The following is a 23,338-nucleotide window of genomic DNA, read 5'->3' as shown; positions in this document are numbered from 1 at the left end:
ACTCAGATTTATGCCAAGTAATGAGAATTTGTTTTGTCTTGTCTCAAAAATCCAAAAGCAAGGCCTACTAAGCTGAACATTTCTCACACGTTTGACTGATGGAATATGGAAAGACCCCCTCCAGTTCTGCAGAAAATGGGAGACTGAGTGCTTGAGCCTGTTCTCACACTGGCTTTGAATAAGCAACTGGTTTCATCAGAGGAATCACGTGCCTAAAATGATCAGAAATAGTCCCCAGAATCTGGGGGTACCTCACTCTAAAGATGTGTGGACCATGTTTTTCTGGGCATGCTTCCAGCTCTTCATGAAGTCTGGGAGAGCTGAAAATGCTCAGTGTCTTTGCAAAGCAGGCTCCTGTCTGTCCCGAGTTCCAGAACTGCCCTCACCTCTCAGTGCTGCTGGCATCAGTGGCACAACCTCAAAAAATGTTTCAGTGCCTTTGTTGAAATTCAGTCAGTTATGGCTTGTTGGGACTTTTCCTTAGACCATGCACCTCTGGGGCAGTGTTAGGCATGCTGGATCATTTGCTGGTGAACAGGCCTTCGTTTTGTACAGCTGGAATACCCAGGAGAGAAGGAGATGGAAAGGTGCTGATTGTTCAATCTAATCTCATCTGTCCTGTCTCTTACCTGCTAGAGTGTCCAGGTGGCTCTGAAAATCCCTGCAGTGGTCATGGGACATGCTTGGATGGTATACAGCAAAATGGGACCTGCATCTGCAAGGTCAGTGCACAATTTACTCCGAGGGTGATGTGCTTTGCCAGAGGGAGTTGTTTGTGTGGTGTTTGTGCAGGTGCTCTGGGTGAAGGCTGCCCTTCTGCCTGGAAGGCCGTTTGCAGCTCCTTCCATTCCAGCATCAGTGTCTGTGGTTTTCCTGCAGCATTGGTGTGGTCTGCAATAGCACTAAAACACTATTGGTGATGGTGTGGAGTTGGGAAGAATCTCAAGGGTGACATTAAGAAAGAATTGCATGAATTTAACCCCTGATCAGTTAAAATAATTGGTGTCAGTCTGTGGCTGCAAGAAGCCCTGAGACACTTGGCTATTAATGAGCTGTACCAAGGCAGGCAGAGGCTCCCTCTCTCAGGAAAAGCAGGAGAGACCAGAAAGAGAATTTAGGGCAGATATTTTTTTCTTTTTTCTTTACTGCCCAGACTTAGTACAACCAAAGCATAAACAATTCCTCCACATTTAAATTGGATAGAGCAGTGTTTCTGAAATGTATAGGGTAATGAATCAGTGTCAGACTTGAAACTTTCCCTGACGAACTGTGTATTTTTACAGCATCCTCAATTAACAGCTCAAATCCTACTTCTTGGACTCATCTTTGAGAAAAGTTGATTTTGGACTTAAGTCAAAGACACCTTATATCAACTAAAATATATGCTGAAGGTCCCTGAGCCCTGTAAAATCAATGTAAAAAATCCCACTGGTATTAGTGAATTCCAGATTCCTTTTTCAGAGAGAGATCAGGAGCCAGCTGGAACATTCCTGTCTGTCTCTAATTAGAACATTATTTCCTCAGTGCCCACCAGAGTTTCCTGGCATTGGTATGAGGTATGCCCTCTGTGTATCAGCTTACACTGGGATCTCCTTTGCCATGGGGGCTGGTTAGGACTGGAGCACTGAGCAGATCAGTTTTCTTCACTGTGTTGCTTCAGGTATCACAGAAAATCAAAAATGAGGAGAGAGTTTGAACTATAACCATGTGTGAAACAACAGAGTGATACAGAAAAATAATATCTGGCACATTTTGGGCCCCTTCTAGGAGCAGTACAGTGGGTATGGCTGCCAGAATTGCCGAGATGAAAATCGCTTTGGCTCAGACTGTCAGTCAGGTAAGAACAAGTCTTTGAAGTGAACCCTTCACAAAAATAACTGAAAACAAGGAAGGAGGAGGGGGAGGTTGAGTGAGGAAGGTGCTGGAGAGAGGGAAAGTGACAGAGAGCTGGCAGTGTTCAGTAGCAGGTGTCTGGGCATTTTGTCTTTGTGCCCTTCTGCACTGTCCTATTAAACAAATTATTGTCAGGCTTTCACTCAAACAGTCCATTTTTCCTGTTGTAAATGTCTCTCTCTCCCCCCTTATCAGGGCTATCCCACTTTCCTCTCTCTTTTTAGCCAGGCTGTTACCTACATCCCTGAAACAACCCACACTCGCTTCCCAACTGTTTTTCAGACTTCTGTAACAGCTCCACTTGTCTCCCAACTTCTTTCTTGCTGCCCTCTTTTAAAAAACAATTACACACTGTTCTGCCTTGCAGGCATGACATTTTGGGAAGTGATTTATGGGCAGTGCAGCCTGTCTGTCACAGGAGCCCTTTTTGTCTAGCTCCTGCTTCCTTGTGTCCACACAGGTGAGATAGGTGTGATCTTGGTGGTTGTGCTCATATATTAAAACACGTGCCTGAAAAGCTGGTCTAGATCTTGCGTTCAGGGCTGCTCTTACCTTGTGTTCTTGAGCCCAGGACATGCAATTTACCTTCTCAAAGCTCTGACTGGCATGGCCAACTTTTAAAAGGAGCTAGTGGATTATTAGTGGGAAACCAGGATGCCAAGTCCCAGGGCAGCTGGCCAATGTGTTCCTGGAGCCCCTTGCACTGCCAGGCAGCAGAAGGGCTGAAGGTTTGTCTGGACTTCCCTTGCAGAGTGTGACTGTGTGCACGGGGAATGCAACAGCGGCGTCGCTGGGAATGGGAGCTGCACATGCTATGGAGGCTACACGGGCCCCCGGTGTGACCAAGGTAAACACACTGCTAGCTGCAGAGGGGCTGGGAGAGCAACCTATGATACGGGCTTGGGTGCATGTGTCCCTAAAGGGGCAGGGGGACACTGGATATGTTTGGAATATAGAGGAAGGATGATTGGAGCATTGGAGATCGAGACAGAGGGAAGAGCAGGGGTCAAGATGTACCATTTCTGTATGCCTCTGTTCTTTCTCTGGAAACCAGCTAGAACCTTTCTCTCAGCCTTGGGGGACCTGACTACCTAGGCTGCCAGGAGCTTAGAGCTGCTTGCACTGCTCATATCCTCTGGCTTTTGTGCCAGCTTGGGGTCCTTGGCAGAGGAAACCACGTTTGCCTTTATTTCCAGGTATTCTGTAAGGTGAATTATATCTTCTGCCAGTGCCCCACATGCTCAAAGGGAAACTCTTTTTGCTGTGTGATTGCAGAGCTCCCCCTTTGCAAAGGTGTGACATGTGAGGCCAACAGCAAGTGTGTGGTGAGGGATGGGACAGCCGTGTGTGACTGCAAGCTGGGCTACAGAAAACAGGGCAGCACTTGCCAAGGTGAGAAACTTCTCCATGACTCTAAATGGTCCTGTTGGGAAAAAATCCTATTGCACTGGTACCTGCAGAGGAGTTCGATTACTGTTAACACTCTGTTCACTGCAGAGGCTTAAGAACCTATTTTTTCATGAATCCCCTTAAGATTAAGGGCTAAGCTTTTGGCTCTCCTCTCACTTGGTCATGAAAGCAAGAAGTGAATTAGAGTTGCAGGCTCCATCCAGCACTTGCTTGTAAGTATGTACTAAATAATGACAGCAGGATATTGGTGAGTCTGAACCAGTTTAAATAATGTGTGGAATTAGAGGACTTCTTCACTGATTTCAAATTTAAATTTGTGAATTGGTTTCCTTAAAAGGAAGTTGATAAGATGCACGTGATCAGCTAGCTATGGATAGCTGCTTTCACTGGCTCTTTACAGTTTTTCTGACCAAACTGCAGTTTCATGTATCCTCAGACACAATGCAAATTCAGAATCAATCCAAGCATCCTCTGTCACTCACACTTTTGTTTCTGAAGTAACATGGAAAATGTGTCATCCAAATGGCTCAGAATAAAAACCCCCAAATGTCTGCTCTCTGGAATTATTTCATTTTCCTGTGAAATTTTAGAAGTTTAGTAGTACAAATTCCGTATGCTCCATTCTTTCCGTGCCTTTTGCAGCCTTCTGTGCTGCACTTGAGTGCTGTTTTGAAAACAGAAGTTTGGTTCTGCTCACATCTAATCTCTTTAATTGCAGCTCAGGATCCTTGTACTCCTTCTCCATGTTCCCCCTTTGCTGCATGTAAAGCTCTTGGGTCACGAGCGTATCAATGTACCTGCAAAGAAGGATTTCAAGGAGATGGAAAGATTTGCCAGCCCATCAACCCTTGTGTTGACAGCAATGGAGGCTGTCCAGAAAACTCTACAATTTGTGTTTACAGACGTCCAGGAGAGGTAAGGGCAATAACAGCCAAGGTCTGAAAAATGGCCAGGGGAGAAGTTGTTCAAATGAACTGATGAATGTGTGGGTCAAATGTGCTCTCATCACCTCAGATTTTGCAAAGGAAAACCAGACAGCTCTTTTGTAGGATAACTAACAGGGTAAAAGATGGTAAATGCAGCTCTATGATCACTGTGTTGCCTTCCCTTAGGCAACTTGTGTTTGCAAGCCTGGGATGAGTAGGAGAACTCCTTCATCCGAGTGTTTGGCACTTCCCAGCGATTGCCGGCAGTATCTTTGCGACGTGACTGCCACGTGTGAAATTAACTCTCAGGGGACTCCTAGGTAAGCCAGTTTGAAAATTGCAAATAAAGAAGCTTACTCTGCAGCTAGAATGGAAACTGGGTTTGGATGAGCTGAATTTTTAAGAAACTGCCGGTGATCTGAGGAGTATGGGCCAGAGTCACCCTTTGAGAAGAACCTGTTAGTAACAAACCCGTTGAAAGTAGAGTTTTACATCAGTAATTGTAAACTACTTTTTTTTTAAATTACTAAATTGAATGTGGGTCACAAAATACTTTAAATCTGGGGTGGCAGAGTCTTCTGTAATATGAACTGGAGATGTAGCTCCCCAAGCTACAAGTGGTGATAGAAGGTTATTATCAGTTAATAATCAATCTTTAAAAGGGAGGTGTGTGACTTGTTTGCTCACATTTGCATACATTTGCTTCTGAGGGATAAGACTTTGTCTCTTCTCCCAGCCAGGCCTGTAAGCAATAAATAAATTAGAGTTGCAGAGTGACAGGGAAGGGAGAAGTTGAGTGAAGAAACACCAGACCTCACATAGTCCTTTGAAGCAAAACACCTACAAGTTGGTACCACTTAGATGGGAAATATGGCCGGATATAGGATCATTTTTGCATAATGGCCTCTCAAACACCAGAGAAAGCTTCACCAAGAATTGTATGTGTTTTCAAGAAAAGGTAGAGCTTCTCTGAGACACTGAAGAGGGAAAGAGCAATCCCATCTCCTTGATCCTTCCTTCTCCAATGCTGCTAAAACTTAGCACCCACTTGCTCATTGTGTGCTCCAGGCCAGGACTGAAACACACAGTGGCCTCCCTTTCTGAAGATCTGTTAGCACAGTGCAGGACACAGTGTTCAGCACAGTCCCTGCCTTACATATCTGTTCCCCAGCAGCTGGCACCAAGCCCTCTGAGGCTGGAGTGATGTCAAATTCCTCCCGTTGTCACATGTCTTTGCATGGCTGAAACAGAAAGAGCAGAGCTGATACTTGGACAAAGCCCAAACGGGAAAAAACATCTTTGGTAGTCTCCGAGTGATGACTACAAATCCGTGTGAACCAGGACGGAGATTTTCACATGTAGATAAGCTTTTCTGGAAAAGTCATTAACTTCTCTGGGCCCCTCAGTGAGTCCCAGATGAACTGTAGCTACCTGATGTGCTTGGGCTGGCTTCTCACTGAAGCCAAGGGGTCACATAGGAGCTGTTTGATAGATTGTCACTTAGCCTGTGGGTTTAATGCCTTACCTCAGATTTTCAGATGCTGTAATGACTACAACTGACTGAATATCTAGTTAGAAAGGTCTGAATAATTATATTGTGGCGATCTGTATCCTGAACTCTAGAGCAGACAATCCTTATGTTGTTTGTATCTGAGAAAGCGTCTCCATTCTCTTTGGGTAGATACAAATTGGTTTGCCTGGCAGAAATGTGCATCTTTTTTCCTGTCACTCAGTTTAGGCAGAAGTTACTCAGCCCTTACCTGCATCCCTGGAAGTGGTCAAGAACAGGTTGGATAGGGCTCTGAGCAAACTGGTCTAGTGGAAGGTGTCCCTGCCCATGGCAGGGGGAGTTTGGGTTAGGGTTAGTGTCCCTTCCAATCCAAACCGTTCTATGATTCTAAGCTCTTAGAGCTGGCATTGGTCTTCCAAGTGTAGATACTGACATGTTGTCCTATTCGCATTTGTTGAATATCTTGCAAACTGGCTTATAATGGTTTGTTATATTTCATCCTTGTCTCATAGCTGTGTGTGTAAAGAAGGGGAGATTGGAGATGGGAGAAGTTGCTATAAAGATCTCTTGGGTGAGATAAATCAGCATAATTTGCGAGGAAGATTTACTAGGAAACTAAACGTCGCCAAGAAAATGTTTGGTAAATGCTTTTTTATTTTGCTTGGGGGATGGAGCAAACTGGGGACAGGGTAGCAGTGCCAAACTCCCTCTGCTTCCTTGTAAACAAGTAATTGTTGCTTGCACCAGGCTGATAATGTGTAGATTGAATAGTGCAGCTAAAAAGAGGAATAATTACTGCTGTAGTTAAACCATTGCTGTGTAACTGCTTCACACTGCTCCTCTTTTTACAGCTTCTGGGTGCTCAATGTTGCTGACTAAATATGGGCCCTTCACAGTCTTTGTACCATCCCTTCTTCCCATTCTTGATAGAATGGAATTCAATGTAAGTTTTCTTGGTTTTAGCAAATTTTTGTCTTAAGGTTCTTCCCTGCTTGAGCTCTGCAGCCTTTATAAACTGATAGACACAAGAGAGGAACTTTGGCAGGCACTATTTATAGAAATCATCTCTTGGGAATACTTTTCATTGTCTGGTTAAGTGGCAGTCTTTTAGAGGATGTTACATCCCTCACATTATTTTGAAGACCTCTATTTCTTTCTTCAATTCTTCAATAGTTTTTTGTTTGTTTTTAATGTCAGGAAGCGTAAGACTTTCTGGCCATTCTTCTTTCAAAGCTCAAACCTCTCATGTATGACTATTAAAACTTTAAATGGCTTTTTATTACCTGAGGGTGTGATTTTCAAAAGGGCCCAAGTATTGCGCCAAAGTATTGGAATTTTGACCAGTGGTAAAAAATAGTAACTTCTGGATCCATAGAAAATATATCAGGAGAGGCCCCCAAATTACCTAGTTGGCCTGTTCCCCCAAGGATGAGTTCCACCGAAATCAGTATTGACAGAGGATTGTTCTAAAAAACATGAATGGTGGTAAACCTAGAGAAGAAAGGAAGAAACTAAGTGTAATTTCAGCAGATTAAATCACCTACATGGTCCAGCATAGGCAAAGATTGTGTTTGGGGAGCTTCAGCATATTTTATAATCTGGAGCATGCAAGGCTGATTTTTAAATTGTCCAAGTCCAATGGATTTCTGTCCGGGGGATTCCTCTAAAGTCACCTGCAGGTTAATCAGTCTCCCTCTTTGAATGTGTACACAAACATAAGGAAGAGTCTTGCCAGAGTGCTCTTTCAGTGAATCAAAATGAAGAGGAGAGCTCTTGTATGTTAAGAATTCCTCTGTGTGTGTTAGCTGGGAGAAAGTGTTCTGTAAATTAACTTTTCGAAAGAATGTGTCATTTATCTTTTTTATGTGGGCTTTCCTCCCCAAAGGACACCACTGCTGAGCAGCTGTGCAGAATGCACGTTGTTCCTGGTCTGCATTTGATAGAAGACATGATAAAAGCCAAGACTATGTGGACCTTGTCAGGACATCAGCTGACATTCACTAGCCAGGTAGGAGTCCCCTGGAGGCCTGGGTCACTGTTTTCACATAGGACAGACTGGAGCCTGAGCACGGTTTCCTTGATTGGCTTTCTTCACCAGAAAACCTTTTTTTTATGATCAAAACAGCAAGTTCTTTGTGCAGTCTAAAGCAAGGTGGTTTAAGACCAGACACCCCAAGCAACCACACCTCCTGTCTCACAGACAACCAAGAATATGACACGTGAATGGTGTTTCTATGCTCTCTATATGCCTTGTGTTCTGGAGAAGAGACCTTTTCCCTACAGCATCAGTGGCTACAATGTCCATGTGGCTGACATGGACGAGGCAACAAAGTCTCTCTTCAGACTGCATGCTCCTGTGTAGTTTGTGTGCTTGGACACAGCCACATGCTGAATTATTTCCTCTTCTAGTTTCTCTTTTCCCCTCTTTCTATTTTATTTTCCTTAGTCCTCCTAGCAAAAAATTTTTCCCTGTCGTGTTCTGATAAGGAAGGCTCTTTTCTTCCTTTCCCAATTGACTCACATTTTCCTGTATACACTGCTCTCTCTCCATCCTGCACCTTTCCTGCATGCTCACAGGTGGCCAAGGGGGAGAGCCCTGTGTTTCCTCTCTGAGGATCCAGCCTTGGCCTTGAGGTCTGGGTCATAATACATCAAAAGGACAAAGCACTATTGGGAGCAGGGGAATCTGAACTGAGTGTGTCAGTGGTCCTTTTAAAATTCTTTCCTGTTTGTTTACTCAGGAGTCTTTTGATCTGGGAAGTCTGCCCTCCCCTTCCTTTGTTTCAGACGGAACTCTCAGTGATGTGAACTGAAGTTTAGGGCAGGGAGGAGCAATTCAAAATGCACATGGTAAAATGAAAAGCACAGGAAAGCTGTGCTTGCCTGAACTTGAATCATGGCTGCAGCACCAAGACTTGGATGCTTAGTTTGTAGGTTAACCTTGGGACACCCCCACACACCAGGCTTCAGTGCATGGATCCATACCTTGTGATTCAGTGAGCCTGACTGCTTTGGCTTTGTTGTGAAGACTTCTTGTAGGCATAATCAGTCCATAAAAGCTGTGTTCAAAGCTGTAGTTCCAGGATTGCCTCCAAATCATTTATGTGGTGGTCAGGGCATCCTTTTGTGATCCACAGCTGTGATCAAGCATTGCTCACAGTCAAATTTAATTCTGGAGCAGGGTGTCCCAGGTGAGGTCTTGTTTTTTCTGTAATAAGACTTAAAAGTACCACTCAGGATCAAAGTATCACCCAAACTCAAGTAGAATGGGGTGCTTGTCTTATACCCAGGCCATCTCTTAAATTTACTTTTTTGTGAGTAACTCTGGCCGTGCCTTCCCCTTGCTGATCCATAGGCAGGAAGCACTGATTTATAGTTCTATCATGGTAACACAGATGTACCACAAGGAAATAACCTATTATTATTATTATTATTACCCAGACATACATCAAATCTTTCCGGTATCAAGACCTGCCAGGGGAACTGTACAACATCTTGCAATCAAACCTCCCAGCAGCCAATGGCATCATACATATTGTCAACAGCCTCAGGAAAAAAACCAGCACTGACAACCTCAGAAACTCACAGGTACAAAAGCATTCATATTTCTTCTCTTTTATGGGACAGCAGAATAAACACTTTAAAAAAAATCGATTAGTCTTCCAAATCAGTGAGGCTTTTTTTAAAGGGAAAAGGCTATTTCTTTTCAGCTCTGATAAGGCCTGTTAGGTACTATTAAAATACCATTAAAAGTAGCTAATGGTACTGCATGAGCCAGATAAAAATCTTGCAATTATGCTTTTACAGTGTTTGGATGAGTAGAGAATTCTACTTTCATGAATAAAAGCACAGCAAATGAGCTCTTCTTCAGTTGTATCTTACAGAATATGTATCTTACAGGACAAGTATTGAAGAGTATTTTTCACATAAAAATCAAATGAAGATTTTCTTTAATTGGTCTGTACTGCATCTTGAAATTATAATCAAAAAGTTGTCTTTTGTTAAAAATATTTTAAATGTGAACAAATAATCATTAGATTGTGCCCATCTCTTTGAGGTCGATGGCTTCCTGTAGATTTTTACATGCAAACCACAAGCTGGGCATCCGAGAATGTGCTCAGAGCTTGCTTCAGCCCCAGCCATGTTTTTCCTCTTTGTATCTTCTTGCAGAAAACCATTGGTGAGATTCTTGCTTCAATGGAGATCTTCAGTAGATTTGAAACTATACTGGAGGTAAGCAAGTTTGTGTCTGCCCAGGAAGCTGCTGTACAAAGCCTGCTGCTGATTTGGGGGGGATTTTGAATAGCATTTAAAAACATCTCAGTAATTTGGCTTATTCTGAAAGTTTTATTCTGTGTAATTTCTTATTTTCTTATTTTACCTAAGCAAATATAATGGAAAAGATTGGAGTTTTCACATCTATAGGGGATCTGGCACAAGCAGCAAGGGTACATGCCTCTTTCCCATCTTCCTCCCCATGTCCCCTTCCCCTTGTCCCTGGAGAGTTGTTCTCCAAAGCATGTTTAGTTCTTGACCACACTTTAGTCTCTGTGTGTGTGCTTGTGTGTTTAAAGCATGCAGGGAGCATCAGCCCAGGACTCCCTTGCTCATTATTGCTGCATTCCCACCAGTGGCTTCATTGTCCCAGCTGTGGTTTTGTGGCACTTATGCCTCTGTTATATCACACACCTGTCCTTGGTGTCCAGTTGCCTCTTGCACACTTTGCTTTTCAACTGCTCTGCCTTTAGTGCGTTGTTTAATGTTTCCTCTCACTTCCTGCTGGACCCCCCTCACTAACCCATGCTAGATCCATGATGAAATCTTCCACTGTTTTTGCAGAACTGTGGCCTGCCTGCAATACTGGATGGACCAGGCCCCTTCACTGTATTTGTACCCAGCAATGATGGTGTGGATAGGCTGAGAGATGGAAGGCTCATTTATCTTTTCACAGAGGTGAGAGCCCATAGCGCTGTAAGACATCCTGAGCTGACTGAGTTGCACTGGGCTGTGCTGGAATGACTTTGTGCAACTTATCTGGTCGTTGCTGAAAGCTGTTCTTCCTGGGGATGGCTAAACCACGTGTTTGTTTCTGTAAGGCTCTGGGAGAGAAGTGGGTGCTGTTGGAACCTGCAGTGGGCAATGTGGTTAGCCAGATTGCTTAAATCTGGTGTTTGACTTTCATTCCTCACCCCAGCTTTGGGCAGGGGAAAATGAAGGAACTTATTCACCAAGTGAATTCACTGCTATAGGCATTGCCATTGTCAGTCATTGATTAGAAGAAAATGTAATTGCCATCTTTTACTCCTGAGCATTGAAGGGGTATCTGATTCTGATGCTCTCTTCTTTCCTTAGGGCATAAATAAGCTTCAGGAGCTGGTGAAACATCACATCTACACTTCAGCAGCGGTAAGGCAGCAGCTCTAACTCCAGACCTCCTTCAGATCAACAACTTATCAACTCTCTTGTCTGGCATAGAGGTCACAGTGTTGATGACTTTAGTTGCTACTTCCTGAACTTCCCCTGGGGGAGCAGAGATGTGATGAGGATCTGATGAGGAGAAAATGTTTACCATGAAAGGGCTTGCCAAAAGGGACAGCTGTGCTCTCCATCAAGAAACTCTGAATTTTCTGGAGTGTTGGTGTTCCCTAGTTGGATGGCCTTTACAATGAAAATATTGTCCAGCCGAGTTTGCTGCAGGACACAAAAATAACAATTGTCCTGGTTCTCAGAACTTCTCTCTACTCAAATCATTAAGTTTCTCAGTACAAAAGCTGCAGTTTGCAATTTTTTTCTGCCTTTAAGCTTATTTTTTCAGTCAAAATATGTTCTTTATTATGCTTCTGGCTGAACTTTCATTGTTTATTGAATATGTCCTAGAAAAACCCTTATTAGTCTGACCCTGCTTTCAGCTGTATTAGTAAGAGACACTGTTAGTGAGACTTGATTTCAGCTGTGCTGGGCAGTTACCTAAACAAGGAATGAAAACCAAGGCAGCTGCCACCAGCACTGCTGTGTTTGTGGTTCTGCAAACAGTTCACACAAAGTCCTGGATTACCCTCTGACCCATTGTTTGTTTTTAAGGTATTTCATGAAATATAAATGTTAAGTCCCCTTGAGAAGTTTTTTAAGTGGCAGGAATCACGGAAGGATTCTGTAAGCTGCAGTGAAATGACCCTGCTTTCTCATGGTACCTTGTGTTTTTGTTTCAGGTGACTATAGAGCAACTGATAATGATGCCACACATTGTTACAATGGCTAACCAGATACTGACCATCAACATTAGTGCAGATGTAAGCGTGAATCCAAACCCTTTGGAGCAAACCCTGGTGTTGTTCTGTCTGGTGTTGGGGAAAGTCTGGCGTTGTTCTGAACAATGTGGTTTCACCCAATCTCTGCTTCCTCCTCTGCTTAAAAATCTGGACATAAAGAGATAGTTGAAGTGGTTTGCTTCTTATCGAATCTGTGACTCCACTAAGAGGCCTGACCATTCGTGTAGTTGCCCTTGATGTTGTGAACCATCTGTTTCCTGCATTGGCTTTATGTAGTTGATCCTGTCTAATGGGCTAAAATTGTGTTTCTGCATCAGGGAAGAATTCTGATGGATGAATCAGGGATCCCCTTAAACATGAGAGACATTGTGGCATCAAATGGTATCATTCATACTTTGGATGGCATCTTCATCCCTCCTTCAATCGTTCCTATTTTGCCTCACAGATGCAATGAAGAGCAACATAAGATTGTGATGGTAAGTCAGCTTCTCCTGTTCTCATGCTCAAGCACAGCCGTGTACCCCACACTCACCTGGAGGGCCAAAAGCAGGCTGTGTAAACTGCATTTGGGAAATGTGGTCTGTCTGAGACTTCCCCTGGTATGAACTCTGGCAGCACTGTCAGTGTTACTTCTGCTTGGGATTGGCACTGCTTTCCTGCTAATCAGCAGATGTTCCTGGTAGGTTGTTGTTCTTTCCGTGCACCCATCCTTCCTCTGATTCCAAAGTACATCTGCCTTTTCCCTCGTATGATCTTCTTCCCACTAGAGTTGCTAACTTGGCTGACAGAGCTTTGTTCCCACCTCTTTGAGCACTGGTGTCCTGTAGCCTGGACAGGAAGCAGGCATTCAGTAGCCAGAGCTACAAATGCTGTGCAATATTCTCACATGAACTGTTTCATATACAGTATTTGAGGTGCTTGCTCCCCAGTTTGATCGTTGGTAGGTTACTGAAGAGAGAAGGTGAGGCTCTGAATAGCAAGAGGTTTGGAGAGACACAAGGGGCCAGCATGTCCACATAACTTGCTGACTCAGTGAGTCTTGCTGCTTGGATGCTCAAAATCCTTTCCAGCCTAGCAGCAGGTCTAGTGGCAGAGAGACTCAGAGAGTGCAGACAGACCCCAGGCAGGTCTTCAGGCAGGTACAAGCATCTCCTTGAGACACGTGAGAAATTTTATGTAAATGATAAACTTGGCACATTTCAGAGTGTGGAAACTAATAGTAGTTAAATATTTCAGATACACATGATGTTTTGAATATATGTACTGGGAACAGTAGCTCTGTAGCATTCTTGGCATGGGGAAGGGGTTCCTTTGAGAAGATTATATTTTTGCCTCTTCTTTTCTTAACAGGGCTCTTGTGTGGACTGTGAGACCCTCAACAACAGCATTTGCCCACCTGGCAGCAAGGAAATGGTAAATATTTGTAGTTATTTCTGTAATTTCTTTGTATAATGACAGACATGCTGACAGTTTCTAAGTCAGCCGCTTTCAAATAAACAGGGAGCAGGAAAGGCAGCCAGTAGAGAGGCTTGTTAGAGGGCATGTATCCATGCCTTGTGATCCCAGACTGGTGCCTACTCACTGCTCTGTGCACTCTCTTAGTCTGAAGTCTGCTTGCTGAATCAATGTGGACCATGGTGAGAAATTCTGGTCTGAATGAAATTGTAGATTGGCAGCTTTTAGCACTTCTGCTCTGCCTCAGGCAGAGCTTTCCTACTCACATGCAGGGTTTGCCAGCTCCTCCAGAGTCTCAGAAGCAAGCCTGATTCCACTAGTACCATCCAGTACTGCCTATATGACAGGCAGAGAATCACAACAACCTTTCTGCACTGCAGGGAGTGAGAAACAGTTTGTTCCTTGCCTCTGCTCCCTGTTGATTCAGAGATGAGCGGACCTAGCTGAAGGTGGAGCAAGGGGGAGTGGAGTGCTGCTGTTTGAGTTATCCCATGCTGAGGTTAGCAGAACAGCAAGTTCCAGGAAGTCACAATGTGAAGGCCAGACCCAAGATGTTGTTTGTGAAAGCCAGAGAGGTGCTCACCACCCTTAAACTCTTGGGTGTCCTCTGAGAGATCTGACTTCCAGGAGAACTTGCTAATGCAGTCTCAACACGGATGTCTGAAGTAGAGCTCTGCAAAATCACTGGTTGCTCATTTTCCTCTCTGATTGAGGCTGGCAAAGTCAGAATCATCTGGGGCCCAGTTCTACCTGTGCTCAACTCCAAGACAGGTCACTGAGCGTTGTTCCAAAGTTATTTGCAACCCTTTCTCCTGTGTGTTCCTCTCTTCGTCTCACCTTCACCTTTTTCCTGCCCTCCCTCCCTCTCCTTACTCCCCCTGTACCCCACTCTCTCCCCTCTCCTATCTCTTTCCTCCCCTCTTTCTTATTCTTTTTCTCCCGCCTGCAGCCCTTATCGCACCCTTGGGTCCTGTCCCTCCCTTCCTCCCCCTGTGCTTGCTCTCTCCCTTATCATAGATACTATTATTAAAACTAAAGGGCAGCACCTTGGCTCAGACTTGGGGACTCTTGGGAGTAAGAGGAGGCCACCATGTGCCTTGGTTCATCCCAGGCCTGCCGTAACTGTGTGCAGTTCACCTTGGCTCCTCAGTGAACTTCCTCAGCTCAGAGACAGGTACAGCTGCTCTCTGCTGCAAAAGAGCAAAGGGGAAGGTTACAGTACTGATGGCTTGTTTTGTTTGTACAGGAACCAACACTCTCTCCAAAGGAATGTGTTTACATCCATGATCCACAAGGCCTGAATGTCCTGAAGAAGGGGTGCGCCAGGTACTGCAATCAAACCGTCACGGTGAGTGTGATGGAGGAGCACATTCCCTCTGCAAGGAGCTCAGCTCTGCCTTTCCTCATTCACCAAGAAGAGCTCTGAGTTGAGAGGGCTGGATGGAAGCAAAAGGAAAGCTGTCCCCAGGACCATCACATAAACCAGCTGCCTGCTTTTCCTTTGAGAGAACACAGGGTACCAACCTACTGCAAATGTTAGAAAGCCGCTCAGTTAAACCTGAGTGCAATAAATAAACAAAATAAGGCATCCCTGCTGTGACCAGCCAAGCTGTAGGAAGCCATGATGGTGCAGTGTTAACTGGAGTGTCCCAGATTTAGCATTTCTCCCAGAGGAAGCTGAGCACAGGGAAAGTGCTGTAAGCTGTGAAGTGATTGCATCCTGTTTATGAACCATTGTCAGATGGTTCGGGAAGGTCTGTCAGTGAATTTATGGACCACGTGTTTGTCTGCAGCTCCTGAGCTCTCACAGTGCCAGCTCTATGGAATGATTTGTGGTTGTTTCATTAAATACTGCTGATTGTTTGTATTATGATTGTTCTTGCTTTGGACAGTCATGACAGGGCCTGCAATCCAGGACTGCTCCATCCCTCCACAGGAATGCAGTCCTGGGCAAGGATAAAGTAAGAGTGAGTGGGCCAGTGCTATTAAAGAATTAAAAGTTCATAAAAAACATGGACCCTGTGTGTTGAAGTCACAGAACAAGCAGAAAATAATGGTTTGTTCTGAGAAGAACAGGCTATGAGCAGGAAGAGGGGCATTGTTGAAAAATAATTTAAGTGCAGGAGGTCCTAGGTGCCAAATGCAACATTCTGTTTCCCTCCATGGCAGAGACAAAGACCAGAATTTCAGAATTATGAGCACAGGATTCCTCTAGGATACTCATTGCAGATGAGTTGAAAAGAGTTTGTTTATTTGGGAATATATTTTTTTAATGGGTGAAGTTTGAAGTGCCCATCTCTCCTCACAATACATGGTGCCTGTAATGGTTGTGAAGTGAGAAGAATGTCTAAGTCATTGTTGCAAATTTGATATTGTTAAGTCATGTCATACCTTACCAATTTTGCTTTTTTTTCAGAAACCTGGATGCTGCAAAGGGTTCTTTGGTCCAGACTGCATGCCATGCCCAGGGGGATTTTCCAGTCCATGCTATGGCCGGGGAAATGTAAGTGTGGAGGAACCTTCTGCACTGCAAGGAGCGGTGGCATGAGTGTGGTTTGAGAGCGTAGCTGTAGATAAGTACAAATCAGAGTTTGTGCTCCAAGGCTGCAGCAGTGGTAGCAGAAGATCCAGGGAGAGTGGCATACATTCAGTGTGAATCAGGTCATGGCTGTGGGGGACAGCTCTGGCTGTGTGGGATCTTGTATTACTACCAGCACTCTTCAAAGTCCTGTTTGTTACTGTGAGTATCAAAGTGCCTTTGATGGATATCAAGGCCTTGGCATTTCCCTGAGTTTCAATCACTTTGGTTTTCTTTTTGTTTTCCTTCCAGTGCAGCGATGGCATACAAGGGAATGGCAACTGTCACTGCTTTGAAGGTTTCAAAGGCACAGCCTGCCACATCTGTGCAAACCCAAACAAGCATGGCGAGAACTGTGATGAAGGTTGGTAACTCTGATGGAGAGACTAAAGAAAAATGTGGAACAAGGATAATGGTGCAAATTCATGTATGTTGGATTCCCTTCTGTCAAGACCAGCATCACGAGTGACAAAAATGTCATCATGTGTGTCCCTTCAAACAACAGTGGAGAAGACATGTTTGATATGACAGTGGTTGATGGGGGTTTTGGAAACATCAACCTAATTTAGATCTGTCCCGTTAGGAAACAAAAGACAGTTGACAATGACCTTGAGCTCGATAGCCTAAATTACATCCTATAGAAAATGTGGATCCAGGCAGTCACAGGATCTGTTCCCTGGCCAGGCTCAATTTGTGATGGATGTCTCTCAGCAGACATCCCCCTGTCAAAAAAAAAAAAAAAAAGGGATGATCATTTGGTGTCATGAGTGATTTTGAAAGGAAGTTGGGAATCTACAACTGTGGTGTTCTGGACTTTTTGTGCTTACTGATCTTACTGCATGTCCTTGACAGATTGTGCCTGTGTCCATGGTGTCTGTGACAACAGGCCTGGCAGTGGGGGGGTGTGTCAGTCCTGGTCCTGCAAGGAAGGCTACACTGGGAAATTCTGTGACAAGACATCCAAGAACTGTGGCCCAAGTGGGCTGTCCCAGTACTGCCACCAGCATGCTGTCTGCAGCCTCAACGACACAGCAAGGTCAGTCTTTGTGGCACATTCAGGGGCACACTGCCATTGTACAACCACCCCTGTGGCTCTGTGTGTGTGTCTGCGTACTTGTTGCACAGGATTGTTTGAGTAACTCAGCCAACCTGCTAGTAATCAATCTTGCTTGCCTGGGGGACTGCTCTACCTGTGTCCCTTTTGTGTTTGTATTTTTAAGATGCATCTGCATGGATGGATACGAAGGGGATGGGTTTTCCTGCCAGCCCATCGACCTGTGCAGTCAGCCAGAACGGGGAGGTTGTTCACAGAACGTAAGTGGGGTCAGACTGTGAAGTGTGGAGAGGCAGCTCCTCTCAATCAGGGCATGGATCCAGGACTCCTGGGACTGTTACAGATCTTGTGTGTTAATTTTTCCTGTCTGTCAGATGTGGTGGAATAACAGGTGGCTTGACACAGTCATTGTAAAGATGTTGATCATTTGGATTGGTGCCAAAATGTGACACTCCAAGTCAACACCAAATTTGGCTGATTCACACCAGATATTTTATCAGTCACACAGATTAGCTGTACAGATAATTTTTCATTTGCAATGATATTCCCCTCAAGCTCTTCTGACATGTGTTACTTTCTCTGTTGTTATGTTCAGACTATAGCTTAACTGGAGATCCAACTCACATTCCCAGTAACCATCAACACTACATTATTATCCATGGTTAAAGACTGTGGTGCTTTATGTTGGAAATTGCTGCCAAATGGTCAGACTTCATCATAAATTAGACCCTTCAGTCAGAGGAAGACATTGGGCCATATAGAAGAGAATAGGATGGCACTGGGTACAAAGTAGGTCTTTCCTGAGAGAGATGTGCCATCTATCATTAATTCCATCCCGCATGTCCAGGCAGGAGATTGTGGTCCTCCTTTTCAGGGAATACTTATTGTGTAATGGAAGAGCTTTACACAATGGTAATGAATGCTCTGTGAGTTCTGAGCCACCTTAGACACAAGTGTCTACCTCTCTTAAAAAACAAAATATTTCCAGAATCACTTTATTATGAAGCTTTCCATTACTCTCCTGGAGAAGATGCTTCCACCCCCATCCCCAGTGCTGGAATCAGAGTTGGTCAGTCAGAAATTCCCCACAGTGTGAGGAAGGAGATTTGTTGTTGTATTTTCTTTGCACTCTCTCCCTTCTGCTGAATGTAATTCCTTCTCTCTCCCTTCTCCTGAAGGCCCTGTGCACCAGTACAGGACCTGGCACTGCCACCTGCCAGTGCAATGTGGGCTGGACTGGGGATGGGAAGGCCTGTGTGCCCATAGACAACTGCATGCTGGAGAGCAGAGGGAACTGCCACCTCAACGCCGACTGCGTTTACATCGGGCCTGGACAGGTATGAGCAAAGCTAAGCAGCCTGATGGTAGAATTAACACTTCCTCAGCTGCTCTGAGGTGGCCTTGGATTGTCAGGGATAAAAATTGGGCTGGCCAGCAGCCAAGCTTGCTTGTCTACAGCCAGAAACACCAGCTGCAGCATGAGCATGCATTTGTGTGGGAGATGCACTGGTGTGTCCAGGACTGCTACTCGACTCGGGGGCTTGTGCAGCAATACAGCTTGATCTAAGGCACCACTTGCTGCATCCCCCTGTCTCCAGACCACAGCATTGAAGAGCATGTGCAGCTGTTCACACAGTCTGTGGAGGGAGCTGGGCCAAGAGTGAGGTATGTTGAGATAAGAGGAAGGCACTCATGAGAGGGGACTTGTCAGGGTGCTGCTTCTCCCCACTGAGCCAGGGGAGAGTTGCACAATGTGCTGAAAAAAAGGTACAAAAGTTGTAGCAGATCTTAGTGAGGTGAGATATGCAAGTGCTCTCCTAGTTATCTTGAAAGCAGAAAGCTTTGAAATCAACTCCTCTCCTCTTTCTGCCATTCATGAAGTCTGTGTCATTCCCTAAAAACCTGGAAATAAAGGAGGAAACCACCACCTTCAAGTGACTCCCACAGCCAAGCAACATGAGAGATCAATGTTTTGAGTAACCAGGCAGCTTGTGTGCTGTGATAGAGGATGATGCTCTGCTAAGGAAACAACTCCACATTTCCAGGTCTTGAGGGACCAGGAAGAAAACCTGGGAAAATAAATTAAGGATAAGTTTTGCTGCCTGAGGCCTTTTTTGAATAGTAAATGAGGATGCTCTGGTAAGTCTATAAAACTGAAATGTCTCTTTCTTGCAGAGCAAGTGTGTCTGCAAGAGGGGTTATGCTGGCGATGGCCACAGCTGTGATGCAATCAACCCATGCCTCATGGACAATGGTGGCTGCCATGACCTGGTGAGTAACTAAAGAGCTGTCCTAAGGCTGGCATGGCAGGGGAGGTTCACCTGCTTACTGACAGGTTTTGCAGCAGCCATGGCATTGAGAGAATTACAAGGGTTTATGTTATGTCATCTTACTGGCCTGCACTGATGTGCTCCAGAGATGGATCCTCTGATTTTTGTGGGTTCATACAACCAAAGCAATCACCTAGGCTCAGCTGCATGAGGGGAGCACTCAGTGCCATGAAGGCAGCAGGTGGAAGGTGTTTGTGTGTGCTACTCTAGCCCAGCCCTTGGAGGCCAGAATTCAATTCTGAGATAGGTGTAACACTACATAACATGTGTTTGCTCTCTAATTTCTCCCTCCTTTCCTTGTATTTTCAGGCTACATGTGTACCCCTTGGTGGAGGAGAGAGATCCTGTGTTTGCTCTGAAGGCTACATCGGAGATGGCATGACATGCTATGGGGACATTCTAAAAGTTAGTGAAGGGCAAATGTCTGAGGCCTTTTTGAGGCTGGAGAGAACTGGCTCTGCTCTCACTTTACTTTTCTCTGTTACCTGAGTTGACTCCTTCTCCCAGCATCAGCCTGAAGCACAATTGTATTCCAAGGCCACAGGGACAGAAGCAATGCCAAGACTAATTACTGCCAGTGAAACCATAATTTCTAAGCTGCTTCACCCCTGTGCAGGGAGCACCTGTCCTGTGCAATAAGTCACCTTTTCTTTGTTGTTCAGAAAGTTTTTCAGGTCAGAGCTGTCAGGCCTGTTTTCTGTCATTAGAAATATCAAAGGCCATTTTGGATTCAATCTTTTGTCCCTGATACACATTAACTTATTGCAAATGAGTTGAAAGGAGTTTGTTTATTTGGGAATATATATATTTTTAATGGGTGAAGTTTGCTTTTAAAATGCCCATCTCGCCTCACAATGCATGGTGCCTGTAACGGTTGTGAAGTGAGAAGAATGTCTAAGTCGTTGTTGCAGATTTGATATTGCAAAGGGCTCCTTTCCTGCACCCTGAGTCCCCCAGCCCTGTACCCTGTGCTCAGCAGAGGTAACTCTTCTGTTGTTTCTATTTGAAAGGAGCTGGCCAGGAATGCCCACTTTGCAGGCTTCTACAACTGGGTTAAGGTAAGAGAAACCATGGGACACCCACACATGTAAGTTCTGTGAGTGAGTCTGTTAAAGGACATGCAACTCCGTTTATCTTCAGAGAAAACAAAACAAAGCAATGTAGAAATGGCTCCAGAGCAGGCATGTAGAAAAGCTGTGGAGTTTGTGGTAGAATGAGGGTCATGAGTGGAGGAAGCTGGGGTTGTGTTACACTTAATTTTCATGGTTGTACCATCTGTGACTCCTGGCCATCAAAAAACAACACAGAAGGGAAAGAAGGGGTGACATTATAACATTGTTTTTCAGAAGAACATTCTTTGGGACATTAGACTGTGTGTTTGTTCCTTTTCTCATTGCTGCTTCCCTGTCTTTGGTGTGGGAATTAAGTGAGACCCTCCACAGACTGCAGCAAGCCTGTAGAAACACACTATGATGGACAGCCTCTAAATGAGCTTTAGCTCACCTGGCCTGCTGCATACATTGCTTTTGCCAGCAATTATCTTGATCCCTCCCCCAGGACTGATGTTGGGGGCTCAAAAAGGATTCATGGATATGATTAAATGTGTTTGAAGGAAAACTGAATTGGGAAAGTAGAGCTTAAAGCAGCAGGTTTTCCCTTGGCAATCAGATGTCAGCTGTTTTGGCTAAATGACCTGTGCCATTCATTGACTGCTGTGCCCAGGAGAACCCAGGAGAGCCTGCTGTGCTGCTGAGCATGTGCTGTGCTCCTTCACATCCCTTTCATGTGACTGCAAGAGCGGGATGGCTGTTGGCTGTATTTTGCACTCTAGATGTGGCAATGGCGTGTCTTATTTGTTCATTTTTGTGCTTTGGACAACAGAAATCTCTCTTCAGCATCCCAGCAGGAACCAATGTCACTGTCCTGGTGCCATCAGAGGCAGCTATCAAGAACTTGAGCAACGCTGACAAAGATTTCTGGTTGACCCCCTACACCCTGCCATTTTTAGTCAGGTACTAGGAGCTTCCTGCCTTTGCTTTACTGGGCCAAACAACAGCAACAAAGCCATGAGATGGATTTTTTCTTGTGCATGACCAATAAGGAGATATCTTGAGATAAATATAGAAGCAAATTTAAATATCTGGCATGCAAAAATTAAGTAGGCATTTAAAACAAAACAGATCACAGACCATGGGAAGTGGGTTTGTTTTTCATGTATTTGCAGAGGGAGATTTTCCCAGTCAGATGGCAGCAGAACAGTTCTCTCCGTTGTTCTCACCACATGCTAAACTACTTCATGTGAGAGATGTGAATGTTGGGTGGTAAGGTCTTATCTCCCAGTCATTACCAACAGTTCCCTAATGTTTTCTTTATCTGGTTTTGTTCCCCTCAGAGCCCACTTCCTTGAAGGTGTCTTCACTGCTGAAAAGCTCAGAAAGTACGACAGGCCAGAATTACCCACTCTCAACCCACAGACCAGATGGCAGATAAACACCACAAGTGGTGTAAGGGTTTCTTACATAAGGCTCGTGTACAATCTCAAATTTAACTGCTGAGGGGCTGCTGTATCCAGTGGGGAGCCTGGATGGGACACTGGTGCCCTCAAATGCAGGCATCTTTCAGAAGCTGTACCCAGATTAACCACATGCAGGCTTGAATGAACAATGTATTTGTTTTGAACTTGCTTGGCATTTCCTAATCCTTTTGCTTCTCCCTCTGGTCCTTGTGCAGGTATTGACCATCCAGAATGCAAGTGTAGTTGTCAGTGACATCCCTGCCAGCAATGGCATTATCCATGTCCTCAGTAAGGTATGTCAGTACATGTGACACTGGGAAATGCTGCAGTTGTAGCAGCAGCTTTGTGTAGCAGCCTCTGTGATAGGGCCAAGGAGGAATACATGTCTGGACAGTTAGGAAGGGATATAAAGGCAAAATATATGAGGTTATCACAAGGTCCTGACAGATGTTTCCTGTGCAGCAGTGTTCAGTGTTTAAAACATTTGTCTCCAGGACAAGTGGGAGGAGAGTTCCCCTTCTCTTGGCTGATAGCTGAGTTCAGGCTGTTGCAGGATTGTGTAAAATGAGGCCTTTTAATTGCCTTTCTTGGAAGCAGGGCAGGAGTCCAGTGTGATTCCCCTCAGCCCCTTGCTCAGCCTTGCTCTGAACCCACTTCTGCAGGTTTTGTTGCCACCCCCAGGAGATATCCCACCGAGCCCTCCAGGTCTGCAGGAACAGCTCAACGCAGTGGCCTCGTTCAGCACATTCAAGGAGTTGCTAGAGGTAAGCAGTCGAGGTGAGCCCAGCTGTCACTGTCAGAACTGTCTTTCAAGCAAATGCCCACCTTACCCTGTGCTGGGGGACCTAAATTTGGACTGCCTGGTAAGGAAGGGAGATCATGTGTGTCCTACATGAGGGATCTTCTAGGAAAGCCCTTCTGAGCAGCCAAAGAGTTATATAATTACAGTTAGATCTCTACATCACTGGCATGTATTACAGTAGAAGATGACCTGTCTACTGCAGGTGCTCTCATCCCTGTACAAGGCAGAGAAACCCAGAGGAAAGGGAAGGCTTTTTCATAGATGGGAAGCTGCTCTTATGTCAGCCAGGATGAGGAGCAAGCAATCAGATGTGTGTGGCTGAGTAGAAGTTGTATAACCCATTTTCAAGCATTTCCTCTTGCCTTTGTAATTGATTTCATGTGTGGTTTGGGTTTTAATGAGTCCAAGGGTAATTGCTAATGTTACTGTTTGGACATTTTTTAGGAGTACCAGCTCACTGGGAAAGTTGAGTCCTCTGAACAATACACAATTTTTGTTCCTGGAAATAATTCCATTGAGGAGTACTGCCATGCTGCCAATGTGACCCAGCTGGTAAGCTCACTGCTTGCATGTAGTTTGAATGTGTATTGTGGTGA

At 44.8% G+C, this 23,338-nt stretch overlaps 1 protein-coding gene across 2 annotated transcripts in view; it reads left to right on the top strand.

Moving 5' to 3' along the window:
* The window catches only part of STAB1 (stabilin 1), a 53,983-nt gene that overhangs the window by 7,911 nt on the left and 22,734 nt on the right, over positions 1 to 23,338 (top strand). For both annotated transcript variants that reach the window (XR_014226737.1, XM_082288878.1), the window contains exons 4-33: positions 637 to 722; positions 1,768 to 1,837; positions 2,645 to 2,740; positions 3,169 to 3,285; positions 4,022 to 4,218; positions 4,416 to 4,549; positions 6,252 to 6,379; positions 6,591 to 6,682; positions 7,625 to 7,747; positions 9,181 to 9,327; positions 9,910 to 9,972; positions 10,579 to 10,692; positions 11,092 to 11,145; positions 11,949 to 12,029; positions 12,326 to 12,484; positions 13,359 to 13,421; positions 14,710 to 14,811; positions 15,880 to 15,966; positions 16,294 to 16,405; positions 16,894 to 17,077; positions 17,262 to 17,355; positions 18,274 to 18,432; positions 19,271 to 19,366; positions 19,735 to 19,830; positions 20,436 to 20,483; positions 21,307 to 21,437; positions 21,818 to 21,929; positions 22,156 to 22,233; positions 22,603 to 22,704; positions 23,187 to 23,294. Coding sequence is in view for 1 of the 2 variants with exons in the window: in XM_082288878.1 (XP_082145004.1) it covers positions 637 to 722; positions 1,768 to 1,837; positions 2,645 to 2,740; positions 3,169 to 3,285; positions 4,022 to 4,218; positions 4,416 to 4,549; positions 6,252 to 6,379; positions 6,591 to 6,682; positions 7,625 to 7,747; positions 9,181 to 9,327; positions 9,910 to 9,972; positions 10,579 to 10,692; positions 11,092 to 11,145; positions 11,949 to 12,029; positions 12,326 to 12,484; positions 13,359 to 13,421; positions 14,710 to 14,811; positions 15,880 to 15,966; positions 16,294 to 16,405; positions 16,894 to 17,077; positions 17,262 to 17,355; positions 18,274 to 18,432; positions 19,271 to 19,366; positions 19,735 to 19,830; positions 20,436 to 20,483; positions 21,307 to 21,437; positions 21,818 to 21,929; positions 22,156 to 22,233; positions 22,603 to 22,704; positions 23,187 to 23,294 (3,233 nt within the window). In the remaining variant the exon portion in view is untranslated. The remainder of the gene's footprint in view (positions 1 to 636; positions 723 to 1,767; positions 1,838 to 2,644; positions 2,741 to 3,168; positions 3,286 to 4,021; positions 4,219 to 4,415; positions 4,550 to 6,251; positions 6,380 to 6,590; positions 6,683 to 7,624; positions 7,748 to 9,180; positions 9,328 to 9,909; positions 9,973 to 10,578; positions 10,693 to 11,091; positions 11,146 to 11,948; positions 12,030 to 12,325; positions 12,485 to 13,358; positions 13,422 to 14,709; positions 14,812 to 15,879; positions 15,967 to 16,293; positions 16,406 to 16,893; positions 17,078 to 17,261; positions 17,356 to 18,273; positions 18,433 to 19,270; positions 19,367 to 19,734; positions 19,831 to 20,435; positions 20,484 to 21,306; positions 21,438 to 21,817; positions 21,930 to 22,155; positions 22,234 to 22,602; positions 22,705 to 23,186; positions 23,295 to 23,338) is intronic.

Source organism: Coloeus monedula, assembly GCF_965178545.1.
Source record: "Coloeus monedula genome assembly, chromosome: 11".
In the NCBI taxonomy this organism is placed as follows: domain Eukaryota; kingdom Metazoa; phylum Chordata; class Aves; order Passeriformes; family Corvidae; genus Coloeus; species Coloeus monedula.
The sequence above is the reverse complement of the archived record's forward strand: the minus strand, read 5'-3'. Positions and strand labels throughout refer to the sequence as shown.